At 43.7% G+C, this 19,314-nt stretch overlaps 1 protein-coding gene across 1 annotated transcript; it reads left to right on the forward strand.

Moving 5' to 3' along the window:
* The first annotated feature begins 1,208 nt into the window (after positions 1-1,208).
* Positions 1,209-12,935, forward strand: LOC119646340 (conserved oligomeric Golgi complex subunit 8). The gene is made up of 5 exons (XM_038046766.1): positions 1,209-1,360; positions 1,419-1,891; positions 2,016-2,229; positions 2,284-2,447; positions 12,084-12,935. The coding sequence occupies exons 1-5, from the start codon at positions 1,306-1,308 to the stop codon at positions 12,864-12,866; spliced, it is 1,689 nt and encodes a 562-aa protein (XP_037902694.1). The 5' UTR covers positions 1,209-1,305; the 3' UTR covers positions 12,867-12,935.
* Positions 12,936-19,314: the final 6,379 nt, after the last annotated feature.

Genomic DNA, 19,314 nt, shown 5'->3' on the forward strand with positions numbered 1-19,314 from the left:
GAAACAATGGTATTGGGGGCACAGGGTATTGGAAGTGTTACTTAGACGAACCAGAAGAATGCGCATCAGGATATACTGACGTCTTCTATAGGGATGACTCAAAAATAGACCGGGGTTCTGGAGCAGGAGTCTACCTCTCGAATAAAAACGAGAAGTGAGCTTTTCCCTTGGGGCTTGGGGCAATACGCAACGGTCTTTCAGGCTGAAGTGTATGCGACCCTAAGGGCGGCAGCCTAGATGATTGACGAGTGGTTGAAGGGCAGGTGCATCGCACTCTGTAGCGATAGTGAAGCTGGATTGAGGTCGTTGAGCAGTCCTTTGATCACTTTAAAGATGGTTCAGGAATGTAGAAATCGATTGAACTCTGTTTCTAGATTCAATGCAGTGGAGCTACTCTGGATACCCGGTCATTGTGGTGTGGAAATGAAATCTCGGATGCTTTAGCAAAAGAACGTTCAATTTCTCCTATGCCCGGACTGGAACCAGCAATTGGAGTGTCATTAGCATTGGCTAATGCTGCTATCAAAAATTGGGAACAATAACAGGTGGCTGAGCCCTAATGCTGCTAAACACAGCAAACTTTTCCCATCAGAACCAAACAAACATACTGCAAAATGTATCTTGTCGCAAAACAGGAAGTTTTGCGGAAGTATTGCGAGTATTCTAACTGACGATGATTCACTAGCTGGGCATATGTTCTGAATAGGGATTGTTCAAGATGGTACGTGCCCATCCTGTAATGAGGAAGCAGAATCCACGAAACATTTTCTAAGTGAGTGCCTCGTCTATGGACCCATCAATGACATACGATTTTTCTTGCGGATGTGCAACAAATGCAGCGGGTAGCATTATATCCATTAACTGAAATCCTCCAATCCATAAACGAATCGGGGGAGTCGAGTACAATGTACCAATTTATTTTGAATTCGAAAAACCGGCCTATGAATCCGCTTGCAAAAGGACTGCACAGATTTAACATCGGAATCACAGTTGTTTATCCAGAAGACTTTTCGAACGTTTGAAGTGGTTTGTAAGCAACTAAAATGCGGCATATGTATTTTGGTTTGCATATTTATGAAGTTCAAATATGTTTGTGGCTGGCATTATTTCTTGCACCCCCTTAAGTTTTTTCCTATAAGTTACGCATAATGCCGCTAGGGGCGATATTGACTAATTCATTTTATTCACTACAGTTTGAGGAACATAGCACATCAGCTGATTGGTCGATGTTGGTGTTCTACGTCAAAATTGTTTTGCTGTCATTTTTGCGGAGTTGATGAGGAGTTGTCGGTATCGTAATTAGGAATGGATTTAGAAAGCGAAAGAGTCCTGAAACTCATATTTCCCAAAGGGGTTCCGGGTACGTCGCTCTAATAGCAATTTAAAGCTTTTAGTTGATTTTCTCATTTTCCCCTTAGAGTCACTGGAAAACCGGCCGGAACTCTTCTCATATCTGGAAAAACTTGGCACCTACAAAGTCGAGCAGCTGAAAAAGGAGGAGTCTCGTCTCGAAGAGGAAAATAAGTCAATTATTGAGCAAACGCAGGATTTAGCGATATCAAATTACAAAACCTTCATCCAAACATCTGAATGCTCGCGGCAGATTTTCAATGAGTTCCAGAGGACTGAGACCCGTGTCGATGCCCTCATAGAGAAGTTGCCCGAGTTCAGTCAGAAATGCGAGAAGTTTTTAAATGAAACGAGCGAAATAAATGCGAAAAGACGCCTCAATTCCATAACATTGAAAAGAAATGCGCAGTTGCTGGAAATTTTAGAGCTTCCACAACTGATGGAGCGGTGCATTCGGGAGGGACGGTACGAAGAGGCCCTGGAACTAGCCGCGTATGTGCAGAAGCTGGGACAAAAACATGGTGAAATTCCGGTTATAAATGTAAGAAGAAGGAGAGAACCTAATGACTTTGGAACAAACTAGGCCAGATGTTAGGAATAAATTGGGACTGACAAAGTTGCGTTGTATTCTGAGGGTTTCATGTTATTTTCTGTAACGTTTTCAGAACATTGTGGTCTCCATCGAAGCATCATGGCATACGATGCTCGTTCAGCTTTTGGCTCAGTTGCGGACAGATCTTCAACTGCCCAGGTGCTTACAGGTCGTTGGGTACTTGCGGCGGATGCAGGCGTTCGGCAACGCAGAATTGAAGTTGAAGTTCTTGCAGGCCAGAGATGCGTGGCTGTGTGATGTTTTGAATTCCATTCCCAAAGATGATCGTTAGTCACTAGAGAGTTGGTAGTTATCTTGCTAACCGGTTCTACTTTTTTCAGCTCAACAACATTTGACGAAGACAATCGAGCTAACGAGGATAAACGTTTTCAATATCATCACTCAGTATAAGGCCATTTTCCCGGACGATAATATTCCAACGTCAGCTGGAGATTTGGCGTCGGGCGAAGGTAGCAGGATATTCCACGCTTGGTTGCATAGAAAGGTGAGTCTTATATATACTTTTAATGTTGCGGAAATTCCATTCCGAACCTTTCATTTCAAATTAAAGTATAAGACTTGGTTTCTCACACTCCACTGTGACTCAAGCTCAAGAAAATATTAATCGTTAACGTTAATGATATATTGCATAATGGCTGGATGTAACCTTCAGGAAGTTTGATGATATGATTTCAATGCGCTAATTTTTGAAGACTGCGTTTGCTTCTGCAAGAAAGGCAAAAAGTGGGACAAAATTGTCGATTCCCGTCAAAAGCCTTTAGAAATGGACAGAGGCTAGTGCCAAAGCGTCTTGAGAAGGTTGAAAGTGGGTTACAAAATAAGCTACGTCTTTTATGTGTTTCCCAAGTGAATATTGTAATAGCTTTCAGCAGGTTTCGTCTTCTTACTGCTTTGTTTGCATTTGGGAATTTGTTCGCGAATTCCTCCCCGATACACACTTACGGCTTTAGGCAGTTGAACGTAAGTCTGGGTTTGCGATGAACGTTCTCGTTCTTTCAGATATCTGCACCTCGATTTTAGGCGCTTACTTCCTTTGTCACTATTCGCTGCTTGTGGACTTGCAGGCCAAGTCCTTGATCGACTCCGCAACCACTGTGAAGTCGTCAGGGAAGATTTCAGCCCGCTGCAATGACACTCTTTCGTTAATTTATGAATATTTTACCGACCCACGTACTTCTTCGAAAGTTCAGCAACATAACTAGTTTCTCTAAGCCAGCTTAGCATGGTGTTCAGCACCATATTAACACTACCGACTCCCCTACCTTTTTTAAGGTGCGTTCATTACCAGCGCAGAAGCTTGCTGTTGCCAAGAAAGAGTTTTCTGAGCTCATGAAACGGTATTTGCAGACCTTCTAGCAGCTGTTGTTCACCTCTGTTCCTTACGGTCTCTAAGCCAAACGGCGGATATTACAAGCGTCTAAATGCTCAGATAGTTCCTGATCGATACCCTATTCCAGTAATCCATGACCTCGCGCATTATTTGACAAACTGCCGGGGAGAAGCTACAGCTTCTGAGCACTCAGGCCGTGTTGGCCCATTGTACTCGCCACCCCCGTCTAAAGAAATATTCCGGATTCGTTAATGTATCGCAGGATTTTCGTTAGTGGATGTGATGCTACCCGTCGCAATTGGAGAACATCGGCACCAAAGATCTGACGCCTGATGCGTCCATAGGCGGGGCATTCACATAGGAAATGCTCCGTGGATTCCGCTTCCTCATTACAGGAAGGACACGTAACATCTTGAGTAATTCCCATTCTGAACATATGCCCAGCTAGTGAATTATGGCCTGTCAGAATGCCCACAATACACCTGCAAGTCCTCCTTCTTTTCCACAGGATAAACTTTGCGGTACGCATGTTCGGTTCTGGCAGGAAAAGTTTGGTGTGTCGAGCAGCATTTAGGCTCTGCCACCTGTCATTATGGGAAGCTTGTTCCCAGTTTTTGAAAAGAGACTTAGCCAATGCTACTGATACTCCAATTGCTGGTTCCAGTCCCGGCATAGGGGAGATTGACCCCTCTTTCGCTAAAGCGTCCGAGATTTCATTTCCCTCTACGCCACCGTGACCAGGTACCCAGAGTAGTTCCACCGTATTGAATCTGGACATAGAATTCAAACGGTTTCTGCATTCCTGAACGATTTTCGAGGTGATCAAAGGACTGTTCAGTGCCCTCAATGCAGCTTGGCTGTCATTGCAGATTGCGATGCGCCTACCCTTCAACCGCTCGTCAATCACTCAGTTTGTCGCCCTTAGGATCGCATAAACTTTGGCTTGAAAAATCGTTGCATATTGTCCCAAAGGAAAAGCCCATTTCTTGTTTTTATTCGAGAGGTAGACTCCGGCTCCAGAACCCTCTTCTGTTTTTGAGTCATCGGTGTAGAAGACTTCCGTATATCGCGCCACGCATTCCTCTGGTTCTTCCCAGTCCTCTCTACGCTTGAGGGTAACTTCATGTCTTCTACCAAACAGATGTATAGGGACACGAGAATCGGAAAGCATTGTAACAACTGGAGTCAATCCTCCCAGTAACTCTTCCAATGCTCTGTGCGCCCCATATCCGTTGTTTCCTCATAGATCTAATCGAATTAGTCTATGGGCTGCTCTCATTGCAGTGCTTTGAATAAATATATCCAGGGGCTGTAAATTGAGTAGTGCATTCAGAGCTGCGCCGGATGTCGTGCTCATGGCACCAGTGATACCCAGACACACACTTCTTTGCAGTGCGGCTAGTTTACGGCGAAACCGTGCTTTCTCAACCTTGAATCTAACCAAGGCGTACCATCAAATTAATGCAGCTCCCGAAGGTATTTCATAAACGGCTATTCGTACACCTTTCGGATCCTTCGAGTTCTGGGCACTTGGACCATCTCGTGTGCAACGTTGGACCAGCTCGTGTCCAACGTTCCTTGAGACTGGATTTGTTCTTAACGTTGATAAGTGCAAGTTTCTAAGAAAGCAGGTGAATGGTGGTAAAATCCAACCAGACCCAGCTAAGGTAAAATCATTTCAAGCTTCCCGCGCTTTCGAAAGCCGTGAAGGGAGTTTTTAGACATGTTACACTTCTACCGTCGTTTCTTGCCCAGAGCCGCTCACCATCAAGCTATCCTCAACACTTACTTGTTTGGGCGCAAACAAAAGACTCTTGCGTGAGTGCGTAGCAGAGACTCTCCAGGCATTTAAGGCTGTGAAACAACAGCTGGTTTACACTGCACTCTCGGCATTTCCTTAACTAGATGCACCACTAGCCGTGTTCGTCGATGCCTCAGATACGGCAGTAGGCGCTGCTCTGCACTAATGGGTGAATCAAGCCTGGCGACCGTTGAGCTTCTTCTCCGAACAATTAAACTCTGCTCAACGGAACTACAACGTCGTACGTCCACAGTGTTCACCGAGCGCAAGCATCTCACGTTCACTCTCAAACAGAAACCCGGCAAAGCAACCTCTCGCCAACTTCAGCAACTGAGATCTATCAGCCAATTCACTTCTAATATTTAACAGTATCTGGTAAGAACAAGGTGGTTGCTGATGCTTTATCACGTGTCTCCAAGGTTACAGTTCCCACGGTCGATGCTGCGGCAATCGCTAAGACACAAAAAGAAAACGCAGAACTTTAGAGCCTAACGGCAGATTTCAAGTATGGTTTCAAAGAGGATAGGAACAGGAAAGTACTTCTGTTTCTCCGTGAACAAGAACATCAGCTCTTGGTCCAGACAGCATAACATGTGTCAGATATGCAAGGTCACCAAGCACGTAAGGAGTAGAAGTAGGGGTATTCCCTCGGCCGACCAAGCGCTTTGAATGGTGTCACTTCGACATCATTGGCCCTTTGCGAGAATGGAATGGATTCACGTATTGTCTCACCAACATCGATAGGTTTACGCAGTGGTCTGAAGCAATATCTCTGATTGATATTACAGCACAATCATGTGCTCATTGAGAGTGGACCCCGCGCTTTGGTGTACTAGCCGGAATCATAATAGACCAGGGAATGTTAGGCAAGCTCCTTGATTTCAAACCCCATAGAACAAATGTACCCGCAGTCCAGTGGGATTTTACAAAGTTTGCCCTTACAGCGAGAGGAATTCACGAACAGCTCCGCGGAAATGGTGTACGGGGAGAACTTAGGACTGCCTGCCTACCTTGTGCTCGACACCAGATCGAGTTTAAGTGACACTGATGTGTTGCACCTGCTTAGCGACGCGGTTTTGAACCTGCGACCGCCCTCATCTACGCGTCACTCGACTTCCTCAGTCAGCGCCTTCAGGGATCTTGAGACTTGCTCGCAGGTCTTCATCAGAGTGGATGATGTTCAGCGGCCGCTGTAGGCACCATATGAAGGCCCGTTCAAAGTCCTGAAGCGAAGCCCCCCTCCGTCAAACTCGACGTCCGGGGTGAGCCCAAGTGGGTCTCCTTGTCGAGACTCAAGCCGTTTACAGGGCAACAGATAGCAACGGCAACACAACGCCGGTGGAGCCGTCATCGTCCTCCTTACTGCAAACTCTGCATGTAGAGTCTCCAACAACTAAAGTGTGCTTAGGTTACCGTTGGAAAAAGTGAATAATTATTAGACCTGTATGTATCGTCATTTCGATTTTATTCAGTTCCAGATTTTCGGCCGTTTTGATTCGAGTTCCATTCTGTGGCACGAGTGAGAGTCCATCGATGGACTAGTTATTTAGTTCCCCAATCCACAACAGTTTTCACAGGTGTAGATTTGCTAGTTGCAAGTGTAAGTTTTGGTTTTTAACAAATAGTGATTGGAATCTCTTTCTTGTAAATGTATTCACTTCATTGCCGCTAATACTTTTATCTCCCGCTATTCACTTCAACGTTACTTCATATTTAGTTGCCAGTGTCTTGACGTTTTATTGGCATTCCAGTTTAGATCTGATGGTTGAGATGCAATTAGAGATAGTTGAACGCCAATTTCGAACTCGTTACCCTGGGTTCGAATTCCGGTCGTTGCGGATATTTGTGCCGTTCCGCTGCTAAAGGCTTATTACTTGTGTACATTTAAAACTCATCGCCTTTTTAAGGTTTTGTGTGAAACGAAGCCTTATTAGAATCAATTCAATGTCTGTCTGTCTGTTACACCCGATTTACGGCTAAACAAATTGTCACGAAATTTAGTGAGGACTTGTGGTCCGTGAATCCATACATGGAAAAGGGGGTGTAATATTTTTGTTTACAGAATATGGTCATGTGGAGTACTAAATGAAAGGGCTCGATTAGTGCTTTTCGAAACTGGTCAGGATTTTTGATGTTGGATGAAACAGGGGGGATGCAGGGTGAGTGAGGGGTCAAAATTTGTGCCCCAAAAAATGAAACTGATGTCCTTCCCAGAGTCTATCCTACATAAAAATTAAAAAAAAAATCATAATTGTATATCCATACGAAATTTGGATCATAATGCGCAAAATATGTCCATTCGTCAGCGCATTATTCAAACTTCTACAAGAAAAAACAAATAAGCACTAACGGTTTTGTCTAGGGCAGAGGCAACTCATCAGATGCTGCCTCACTTCTGCCCTGGGAGCAGCGTGACCGTAAGTGGCAACAGATGGAAAACGCCCCTTAATATTTTCGCAAAAAACACGCCAAGGGTGCGAATTATATCCACGTGAAACCGCCAATAGTTTGAGCCTAAGCTAGGCTAAAGCTAAATTATTGTTTAGGATAATGAGGAGTCCTAAGTCAACATCCACTTGATGTTGGGCCGCACCACTTACGGTCACGCTGCTCAAAGGGCAGAGGTGAGGCTGCCTCTGCCCTGGACGAAACCGTTAGTCCCTATTTTTAAATGCTGGGGTGCCATGCCCGAAACGAGGGATCCGTGGACCAAAAAACGTAACAGTAAGTTGCTTTCCATTTGGTCCGGTCCAACATCAAGTGGATGTGGACTTAGGATCCCTCTCACTATCCTAAACAATAAGAAACAAGCCGAGAAACCGGAAGCTGGCCGCTTCAGGTATGAAAGGTTTTGTTTGCATCTTCTATGAGTATATTTGAGTGTAGAACTATCCCATTTGTACGTAGCCCGTTATGCATATGCATTTAGCATGTCTGAATCCCCACTTTACTATGATATTAATATTTATTATAGTTGCAGTAAATTTACAGGGTAAAGTCAACTTTGAGATACTGTAACTTTGTTACTAATCTAATATGATTTTGATCAAACTTGGGGATAATATGCTTCATATTATATGGTAACATACTATTATTAACTTAATTTGAACAGACATCGGTATGGAGAGTATTTTGAGGCCTGGGCACCATATAGAGGCAGTTTCATGAATTTTCTCAGATTTTTCGGTTTGGTAGTTTCTGAGTATGTGTCCGTTAAAGAAATCATCACTTTCCACCCCTCCCACTCCACGCCTTTCTAATCAATCTCAAAACTAAGACCAGCTACGAAAAGTACTGATCGAGACCATTCATTTGATACTCCACATGACTATATTCGGTGAAAAAAAATTGTAAACCCCCCTTTTACATGTATGGGGAAACAAAACCTTAAAAAGAGTTGATCGGCTTCGTTCACCGCCAAATTGCAGAGCACACAGTATGGGAATCGCACCTAATTTGCTGGTAAGCCGTGCAACCAATCTACTTTCTGAGTATATGTTGTCGTCCTCCACGAGCAACTTTCAACTTTCCTCTTCCTTTGCACTTGTAAATCGTTTTAGATTTCTTGCCCACGGGAGTCACTCCCGCGACCATCATCATTACCGATTCGCGGCAGCGAATGGGTAGGCAGACATAATCCGCAAGGTTCCTCGTCTCTGTACTTGCACAAGGCAATTGTCATAGACCCTCTTGATAGTTGCTTCAGTCTAAACCTGCGCGTCATTGAAAAAAACGGACTACTTTGTATTCATGAAAAGACGTAAGACCCCGAACATTTGTGTTCTGTCGATTTAAGGCCGCTATTTGTTGCAGTTTGGTTTACTCGAGAAAGCTCATCTTCAAGTCGAGGGTCAATTCAAGTCACTTAACTGTTGGTTTTGATTTTTTAATAATCTCACCGATCTATAACGGATGCAGGGTCTTGATTTTAATTCAGATGCGCGGATACGTATGTGTGTATCATCATGTGGTAATGGGCAATGTTTCTTTATTTAGGATGAACACAGTATTACTGTCGTTGGTATGTATGTTATGTACATATGTGTATTTTGGACTTTGGCAAAATATGAAGGAATATTTTGTATTTTTAGTTATGTACGAATGGGAAACTATACATAGAGACTTCTTCACATAAGGGGAACACAAAACCTTTATATCCGAAGCTATCAGCATCTCGACTGGTTTCATCTGTGGCGGGAAGGTTGGCAATAAGAATGCGAAAATAATACTAATTAGATACTACGCCTTCTATTTTGGTAAGTAGTTCGACTCCGTTCGACTTCACCCATGTAAGAACTAACACCGCGCTATACTGTAGTTTGCACATGAGATGAGTTTGAAGGACCTCGTTACTTTCCCAGTATTTTGGTCTTATCGGACCAAATTACCTGTAAACCAATAAACAAATTTTGATTTCTATAGAAACAAAGTAAACATTTTAATTTATCCAATCTCAAGTAGTGCAAGATTCATACTTTTTCAAAAAAAATCTGTGGGATTTTAACGCTCGACTTCTCATCCACGAAGACGAGCAGCTGAAGAGGTGAAGGAACTGGCGGTCTCTACGCAGGAGGGGCATCCCGAAGAAATCGTTATGATCAGAGCGACATATCAGGGCGCGAAATGCCTCACCTCAGAGGAATTTGAGGTGCAAAGTGGGATCCGCCACGGTTGCATTGTGGCGCGGTAGGATTCGCGACATTCGAAATTCAGTTTAGAACTCGCCACAGGAGTGGAGAGCAGAGTGCCATGAATTGGCGAGAGAATATCACAGACAAAATTACATTTAATACTTCATTATATAACTTTTTGGTTAAATTCCATTAATTTACTTTTACAATTAATTAATAGTAGGAGTTGAAAACGTGTCGTAGACAGAATACCAGCGACTATTTTTCGAGCTGGTATACGGGGAGAACCCGAGACTCCCAAGTGATTCGGTCTTCGACAAGAGATCGGGTCTCACAGAGTCGGGGGTTGGTGCGTCTGCTGAGAGACAATCTCCGACGCATCAAGCCCACTCCTCCCACCCAACACTCGTCCGCACCGGTCTGTGCGGCCAAGGAACTAGACACGTGTACACATGTCCTGGTCAGGACGGATGCTGTCCGGAAGCCGCTGCAGCCTCCTTATGAAGACCCGTACCGTGTTCTCGAGCGGGGAGAAAATTTCTTCCAGCTCGAGATCTGTGGACATAAAATGGCGGTCTCCCTGTCCAGGCTAAAGCCCGTGTGCGCCCTAAAACAACGGCGCGTTTGCTTCAAGGACTGATGGGGAACACAGTTCCGGATTCGGTCGCTGAAACGCCTCGGTTTCACGTTAAAGCATCTTGTCATCGATATTACTACTTCTCATCGTTGCACTTCATGAGTTCTTGACCGAAGGATGTGAAGGATTTCATTGGACAATGATATCTTTCCTCAAACACCTCGACTACCTTTGATAGCATCTGTTTGGTCTCTCATTAGGCGATGGACCTTGGCCATATAGCTCTGGATTGGAGAAGGAAGGCAAATATGGTCGGACTGAAGATAAATACGAACAAAACCCAGGTTCTCAGTCTGATGGATCATCTCACTCGCCCTATTTGCATTAATGGGCATTAAATAAGTGATAACAATTGGCGTTGATTGGATTAGAAGTTTTTTAGTAATTGTGTCCACCGCAAAGGCCGCGCAGCGCCACTCAAGTCTGTATTGCTGCCTACAAAATCATATAAATATATTTTGACAGGGAGTGCAGCTTGTGGCCGTGTCGCATCACGTAGCGTAGATACGACTGTACCTTAAAAGTTGATTTATTTACATCGAGTCTTCTTCTGCAGGCTCCAAACATCGATTCGATGCTGGCTACAAGCCACTATTGCTCCTTTTCGAGCGCTATAAATATCCATAACCTCGGGCACAATGCTTCGATCGTTATGAAATTTAGTGTGAATACTCTTGAGATAATGTAGTTAAACAATGTGCAATAATTTTCTCGATTCTGCGGCCATCGCTACTGTATACCTATAATCCTTTGTCCGCGCTAGATTCACCTTCCTTATCCCTATGTAAAATCTGAAAATGCAGGTGTATCAACACCAAAATCAAGTTGAGACCGTTCTTTGCTAACGTTTTTTCTGTGCTGCTATATGAAAGTAGCATATTGACCGCCACTAATACTCAAAAGCTCCAAGCCTTCGTCAGGGTACCTGGCTGCCCTGATGCTATTTCGAATACGGAACTTGGTCGTCCAACAGACCAGTTACACATGGGCGATGTGATCACAAGGTGGAAGTGGCAATTGATAGGTCAAACAAGAAGGAGCGATAATTCTATTGTTGGCTGCTCTTCCAAGATGGCTGACAAGTGGGACGCATCAAGAGCATTTGGCGCAGAACAATAGAAGTGCATTTCAGCGGACGATGTCCGATGGCGCGTACGCGTGGAAGACCCGCTATGCTCAGCAAGGAATGAATGGCAACCATATATATACCGACTGATATATGAAAGAATTTACGAAAAGTGCCCATTACGTTCTAAGGGCCATTCTCGAACAATATTGTGGTGAATTTAAGAGTCACAACATGAATATTTTTAAAGTCCCAGATGCCATTCACTATTGAACTCACGTTAATAGTGAAGAAATTATCTCACTACGCAGATGAATTCCAGCCCCCTGCACAAATGCGTTAGCTATCGTGTGGACCAAACTTTTGGAACGGTCACGAAAAGTCATCAAACATTATCAAAGCCAACCTGGATATAAATTCCGCGCATAACTCAATGGAAAGGAAATTATGATTGATATCGTGACCCTCAAATGTAATAAAGTCATCAGTCTTTCAGCTCTCCCTGTCTCCTGGTAAGACAAGTGAATGCTTCAACGTCAATATGGAGTTCCGTAATTTTGTTTACATGGTTGGTAACGACCGTTAATCAATCTTTGATTGAATCAATTTTAGCTTTTAGATTTATTATTTAACTCACACTTTTTTCATTCTTCAGATTGACAACTTCCTACAAACACTGGAAATGGATTTGCAACGTGGAGTTTCATCATTAGATGCTGTTCTCGGTCAATGTATGTATTTCGGACTTTCATTCAGCCGTGTTGGGGCTGATTTTCGTGCACTAATGGCACCAATTTTCGTGCGTGTAATTTTGCAAAATTTCAATAACCACATAAGAAAGGTGAATCAGGACTTCGAATCAGATCTTGAAAAGTACACTCTCATCAATAAAGTAACTTCCGGAATCCATCGTCGCAAAGAAGAAATCACTCCAACAGATTCATATTCTCCGCCGGAAACTCTTCTTGATTATCATCCACTAGCGTCGTTATGTAATGGATACTTGAACGTATTGAATGATCTACGTTTATGCGCTCCCATCTCTTTGGCAATTGATGTTACGCGAACATTAGAGAGCTCGCTTAAGACAGTGGCGAAAAATATTTTATTGTTTTACAAGCAGGAGCAACAAGCTTTCACTGGAAATGAACGCGAGAGTTTTGTGAAGCTTTGTTCCTGTTTCGCATACGATTTGATACCATACATCCAGCGCTGTGTCCACGCAATTTTCCCACAGTCTACACTGACCAATCATCTTGGAATCAATTTGATAACACTTCAAAAGGAGAAAATAACATTTTTTGATCAGAAAGATATTCTGGACCCATTAAAACATCTGCTTCCAGATAAAATTGACGTTATTTTGATGCAAACACAAGAGGCAGTGTTAACAAGTGTCTCGGCGCCTGTTGTAACAACAGTACAACAAGAAACGTAGATTCGTTTTTATTACATTCAATATTTTATTTATATATATTGTATTATATTCTGATTAATAAAATTAAAACAAAACCTAATGAGATTTCTTCTATTTGCAAGGGCTAGGTTAGATCTGCTCTTTCTGAAGTTGAGTAGTAATCGGCAATCCTGACAGGAGCCCAGAAGATGCAATGGATTATCGAATATGCCCTTCCTATATAAAACTTGAGCTGCATAATATGATATTTTGATTTATTCCAACACTTAATCCGTAATAAGGGCAATATCTATGGTAGAAAAAGAAGGCGTAGGCTAGGACGCCAGACAGCTTTTAGGGATGTCGAATTGGTGGACCGGGATATCTGGAGTTCCTTATTAAGGCAGGCCTAGACCGGATACCGGTTGTTGCGCCGTTGATGACGAAGTTAAACCTGCGCATTCAGTTTCTACTGGAGCGATGTGGCTCGGAAAAGGCGGCAATCCTCGAAGACATACATAAATGAAGTGGTGTGAGAGGATTTGGTCTCCAAATAACGGCAAAGCCTGCTCAGAGATGATCAGAAAACAATAACACGAGCGAAATTTCATATTCGCATGGCCGTCTATGATTCTTGCGTTGTTACCGATATTAATAGGCGTTTGTCAAGCTCAGATAGGGTAAAATAAAAACAATTCATGTATTCATTTTGTTATTACGTAGTTAGGGAAAATGGGTCCATTTTTTTAAGAATAAAAAGATAAATGGTTTTACATACATTATGTGACAAACTTATGCACAAGCAGGACCTTTTGAGGTGAGTTTATCATCTTGATACCGCGATAGATGAGCTACATCATCCAGTCTCATTTCAAACAGAGGAAGAGTTACCACTAGTCGGGGATCCTTTTTCAGAGAAACTTCCGAGTTATTCTGACTTATTAGTGGTGTTACTGGGGATAGCCTTAGCACCGGGTTCTGATCTAAAACTGACATAGGGTTAAAATAATTGCATCAACCTTCTCACCTTCATATCTGGCCATCGCGCGGGTTAGATTCCGTTTCGTTTTGTGCTTTCTTGCTACGTCGTCGTTGTTTCACCAACGAATGTACACTACTAGGATTAAGTTAACGACTATAATATCCAGGAGATGGCAATATGCGATCTCCCGCCGTACAAATTTGTGCCTCTGTATGTTCTGTGTGGAGTAACCAAATCTCCCATCAGGCGTATCCCTTCCTTTCGGATAAATGTCTTCATACACGCATCCGAAGAGAGAAGAGTAAAAGGCCCACGTGGATAAAATATGGTTATCGGAAGGATACTCAGAAATAAACCGAAAATGGAAGATAATGGGGGCGATTGTTGGAAGTAGGCAAGCGTTCTCCCGGTACTCGATATCTAACGACCGCAGTGCTTTGACTACTGTGGCATCATACGTTACAAGTGCACCTGCGGACTCGTTTAGAAGAAGCTGGATTCTTCATAGATCTCCACTCTTATAATCAAAAGCCCCCGCGATTAAAAGTGCTACCTCCAATGAAACCAAGAATTTATAGCGCCTAGCTACCAGAGCGAGGTAAGAAGCAGTGAGCTGTGAGAGCAACAAAGTCGTATAGCATTGCGAACTTATCATGGAACACTGGAATAATCACCAGAATATAAGAGTCATGATAAGTGACATCAGGTTGGCGTACGGCAAGGCCCAAGATGGAAAAGTGTGAGCACATCGGACGAAAAAGTAAGCCTGGCAACACAAGTGACGCCCATTAAAAACCGGAGAAGGGGCAACGTGAATGGTTGAGCGAACCAACAGCAGCAAACACCCAAGAAAATTGAGCAAGTGAGAAGGACAGTTAAGGCTGCCGGCGAGATTCACGTAGTCGCGTTTCCGGAGAAAAAAGGGGATGATGTGAAAGCCTGGAGAAAGTTGGCACATCGGAAAAGGGAAATCAAAGGGGGGGGGGGGGGTCGTCTCCAAACGTGATGAAGGATCATATACTGACTTTCTCAGGAGAGCGAAGGCAGAGATAACGTTAGCCGCATTAGATGGTCCTAAAAAGGAGAACTTATGTTGGAGCTCAAGAAATCCAAGGAGGTAATCGCGTACAAATTTTTAGCTCAAATTGGAAAGTCCTTAGGACAGGCAGCCTAAGCGCTAGCAGCCCGAGGTTCACGTGGCCTTGGAAAAGGAGTTTGGTTTGATCGTACTTGAAGAGTCAACGACAAGAACCGTGTGGAAAACTTATGTGGGATACAAACCGCAAACATCAACCTAACAGTGAATGCAGCACTCAAACCGTGTGCAGGAGGAAATGTAAGAATAGGCCGGGTTACGTGTGCCGTAGCGAGGAAGTGCCACTGAAACGGTGCTTTAGATGCCTTGGCTTCGGTCGTATCGCGAAGGCATGTACTAATTTGGATGATAAGTCGAAGCAATGCAGTAGATGCGGAGCGGAGGCCACACCAGCGAGGGCTGCTTAGCTGAAACAAATTATACATTGTGCGAAGAGAAGGACGGTGTGGACCATCGGCATATTTCAGGCGGCGGCAGGTGTCCGGAATACAGAAGAGTCCTCAAGAAAATCTTGGGTTAGGTTGATACAAATCAATCTCAAAACATCCACGAAAAAGGTATCGAAGTGGCGATAATTGACGAGCCATATCGAAATCACGGTGGTGGCATTTGGGTCCTAGGAAGTAATGGTGCACCCGGAGGAGGGATTCATCAAAACGAAAGTGAAAAGAATAGCTAGGCTCCACCGTGCAGAGCACTACACTTTCCAAATATGAGCAAATGATGAATGCTCTGATTCTAGACGCGAGCGGACGTTGACCGAAAATCATAACAGAGAATGAATGGAACAGAATGGACAACGAATTCTACTCGAAGCATTCGCGGAGCGAGGCGTGACGCTTGCGAATGGCGGGGTCTATAATGGACCTGACATACGTAAGCACAGCTTTAGTGAGAAGAGTGGCTTGGTAAGTAAGCGAGAATATAAAGATCAAGGGCGACTCGCGGTGAACTTATGCGGCGTTCGAGTTCGATATATTCCTGAATGGCACAACCATCGAAAAAGTCACCTAGATCATAGGGTGATGGAAGCATGCGATGCTACTATGCCCAGAAGGCGACCACTCCTTAGTAGGCAATCCAACTACTGGTGAGGCAACGAAAGGGCCTTAACAGAGTCTTAGTCGGTAATATCATACCGCCCGATCTGCCTGCCAGTGGAAAAGATCATAGAGAGGATCATCTTCAATAGACTGTAATTAATCGCCCAAAGCAGCAATGGTTTGTCGGAGCGCCAGTAGGAGTTTCGGCGGTGAACCTAGCAAAACGCGCACATTTCTTGATATTTGGCGAATCTGATCGAGAATTATCTCTCAGATAGAACTTTCTAGAGGAGGACCAATGGGTCTCTTACTGTGGAATGTCATGTGTAATGAAGTGTTTATACTCCGCCTCTTAGAGGAGGGTATGAATGTCGGCTTTGTCGATAGCTTGGCTGTAGTTGTCGCAGCAAACCACCCCAAGGATGTAGAGGTCAACGCGAAAGAGACAGTGAGAACCGTAAAGACTTGCGTGAGAGAGGCCAGGCTGACACTGCGAGTGCAAAAATGGAAGCGGTCTTAATAAGGAACCGTAGAAAAAAGAACACTGTGAAGCAGGACGTCGGTGGACGTGAGATTGCTTATCTTAACTTGATTTCTCACGGGACATCGAGGATATCCCCATTACCTGTACAGGTTTAAATTGGATACCCCACCGGGTTGTGGGAGGAGAAACCTAGAGGAAATTTTAGGAGTGATGCTGGGACCATTAAATCTCGTGCGGAACATGCTGACATGTCAAGAGGATCGGGATGTGATCAATTCTGTGATCGGGTTTATCCAGAGCAAACTGCCAAAAGCAGAGGTGATCAGAGCAGCACTGTTACGAACGTCGCGCATAGCAAAAGGGAGGACAAGCAGGGGTGAGCTAACTCCGCCCGGTGATGTAATGCCCCATATAAATTCTACGTGCCGAGGGGAAGTCGGGGATGGTTTAGTGGGTAAGGAGGGCTGCTTTTGAAAAAAAAGACAGGTAATGACCCGGTTTTAATACGGCTTTGTTTTATACAAAGGCTGATTATATCTCTGGGCTGCTGGAATTCACTTACATTTTCAAATCTAATACCAGACCATATTTTGCGGCTAATATATTTTTTTTCCATTCAAGTGGATTTGGTTTTAATGGTACATATTGACGATGTATATGTGGTCCTAAAAGGAGGATCATCGAATCATCGATCGGAGGTGTTATGATCGCGGCAATCTATGACACCTGCTCAGCACTTTGTCACCCAAAGGCCGTACTTTGTACAATTCCCTTTCTATCTCGAGAAGTGTCTCGATAACGAGATGAAGATTGTTGTGAAGCTCGGTTCTTTGTTTCCCTAACAACTAGTGTACACGAATCATTATTCCAGTATAGTTTGGTTTGGGGATATCTCAGTGTGTCCATTATTATTTGTTCATCGATATAGGGAATCATTTCTACATCTATATATTGATTTTAAATGTCGTTTTTAGGTTGCGTACAGGTTAGTTTGATCAGTTACCCTTTCCCAGAACGAAAGCCCCAAAAAGAAAGTCTCCAATAGCCAAAAAATTAAAATCAAATATCTGCAATATCTGGGTCGTGTTAAATTTCGTAATTTTAAAGTTAGATATAATAATACAGACAATTGACACTAGAATACCACAAACACTTTCTAATGGTGTTCTTTGTAGAAATTTGGTAAGGATAATTAAATCAAAATCTTATTTACTAACTTACAATTTGTTTGCGGACAGCAGTCACAACAAAAACAGAAAAAACATAAGCAAAAAATCCCGTGTCTTACAAAGCACCAATAGGATAACTATCTACATTTTTTAATACCTGACACCTACTTGAATGATATTTTACTGTCACTATTTCAAACGAGATGCCATTGCGTGTTACATTTAGATAAGTGCGCAGGTGCACATACATATCTGTGTGGAGATTGAGGCTGAAAATCCGATTGGGATGAATCCCACATGTTGCAAACATTATGCCGCCTGTTTGACGATCCCGGCGGTGCGTGACTGCAACAGACAAGTTGGTTTGCCAGGCAGCCGGAACCAGATCTGACCCCGGGCTGAAATGAGAATCCGGTGAAAACACACAACGACAGCTTAGCGGGTTGGCTCGCGCCGACCACAAATAGGAACGATTTGAACGATGTCCTGGTTGTATTATTCTTATCGGCGCTGGTTTTATTTTTTCGGTTGAAACATTCTGTTGCTTCCCATCAACGTCGGCGGTTAACGACACGATGCGTACTAGTGTTCGACCGACTCCAAGAGTTTTTAACGACGTCGACCCGCAGGAAAACTTGACGAGGTCTTTATGCAAGAACGGCATTCTGCTACTGCGATAGACAATTGGGGGTAGATGAAGTTCTAAAATGTACTCCTGCAAGTTATTAAGGAACTTGCAGTGACTAATATTGTAGTTACTGTCGACCATGCATTGGTTGGGTAACCGAAGAGAAATCCCGAATACTAACTAATTCGGTAGGGTTTTCACACAAGACCTCCTTAACCCTATCTCGCAGGCGAACCAAGATTGTAGGTAGCAGCTGCACCCTATTTACTTTGTCTTTATGGTATATTAGAGACGTTTACAGCGGTCGGTGTCTACGTTCGGTCGCTCTGTTGAATCCCAGATGATAGGGCTTAGTACGGGTACGTTTACATCCAGTTAGACTCACTAAGACCTGAACAAGGCGGACTCAAACTGTCCGCCCTGATCGGTGGAGACACTTCTCGGTGCACCATAGCGAGAAATTCAAGTTAAGTAGAACGTTTCACCGCCGACTCCGCTGACTGATCCTTCAGCGGGCAGGCCACAAGCCAAGAAGACTATACAAAGGAGCACGGACTTTCAATTTGCACCCTTCGGGTAGGGACGAGGTTGGTAAGTGCCCCGAGATCCGTGTATATAATATATTGTTCTAGTGATGTCGCTTAGATGGTTTTCTTGTGTGTGTTTTCTCATCTTACCTCAGCAGGAAATTGATGCATCTCTTTATTTCCTCGTCACTTCCTAGGAGAGCATTGCGGGTGTTTGCTTCCACGAAACTTCTCATAGAGGAATTCTGAAGCATCCTTTGTTCACTACTTCTATTACTGATTAAGATCTAATATCATTAATCCGAAATGAGTCGTTAAAGAAACTTTGCCTTGGGTTCCGCTGGAATGTGGGAAGCCATAAACAGGTGTGCAATATCTGTTGTTATGACAGATGCTGCCACGTGCTCGCAGCAATTCGCAAAGAAAAGGGATGCGCATTAGAAGCCATCAGAAGAGATGCAGCAGGGTCGGTTTGAAAGGTAAGATGCAAGCTATGAAACAAGTGATGTGGGAACGCTGTGCCGAAAGCTTTAGCAAAGTCCGTGGAAATAGTAAGCACTT

This window comes from Hermetia illucens, chromosome 1, assembly GCF_905115235.1.
Source record: "Hermetia illucens chromosome 1, iHerIll2.2.curated.20191125, whole genome shotgun sequence".
Classification (NCBI taxonomy): domain Eukaryota; kingdom Metazoa; phylum Arthropoda; class Insecta; order Diptera; family Stratiomyidae; genus Hermetia; species Hermetia illucens.

What these genes read in the sequence shown, in the direction of transcription:
- LOC119646340 (XM_038046766.1), top strand. Translation starts at nt 1,306, where the DNA reads ATGGATTTAGAAAGCGAAAGAGTCCTGAAACTCATATTTCCCAAAGGG. An exon ending in ATTTCCCAAAGGGGTTCCGG is followed by an intron (nt 1,361 to 1,418) that starts GTACGTCGCTCT and finishes TTTTCCCCTTAG; the next exon opens with AGTCACTGGAAAACCGGCCG. An exon ending in ACGCTTGGTTGCATAGAAAG is followed by an intron (nt 2,448 to 12,083) that starts GTGAGTCTTATA and finishes TTCATTCTTCAG; the next exon opens with ATTGACAACTTCCTACAAAC.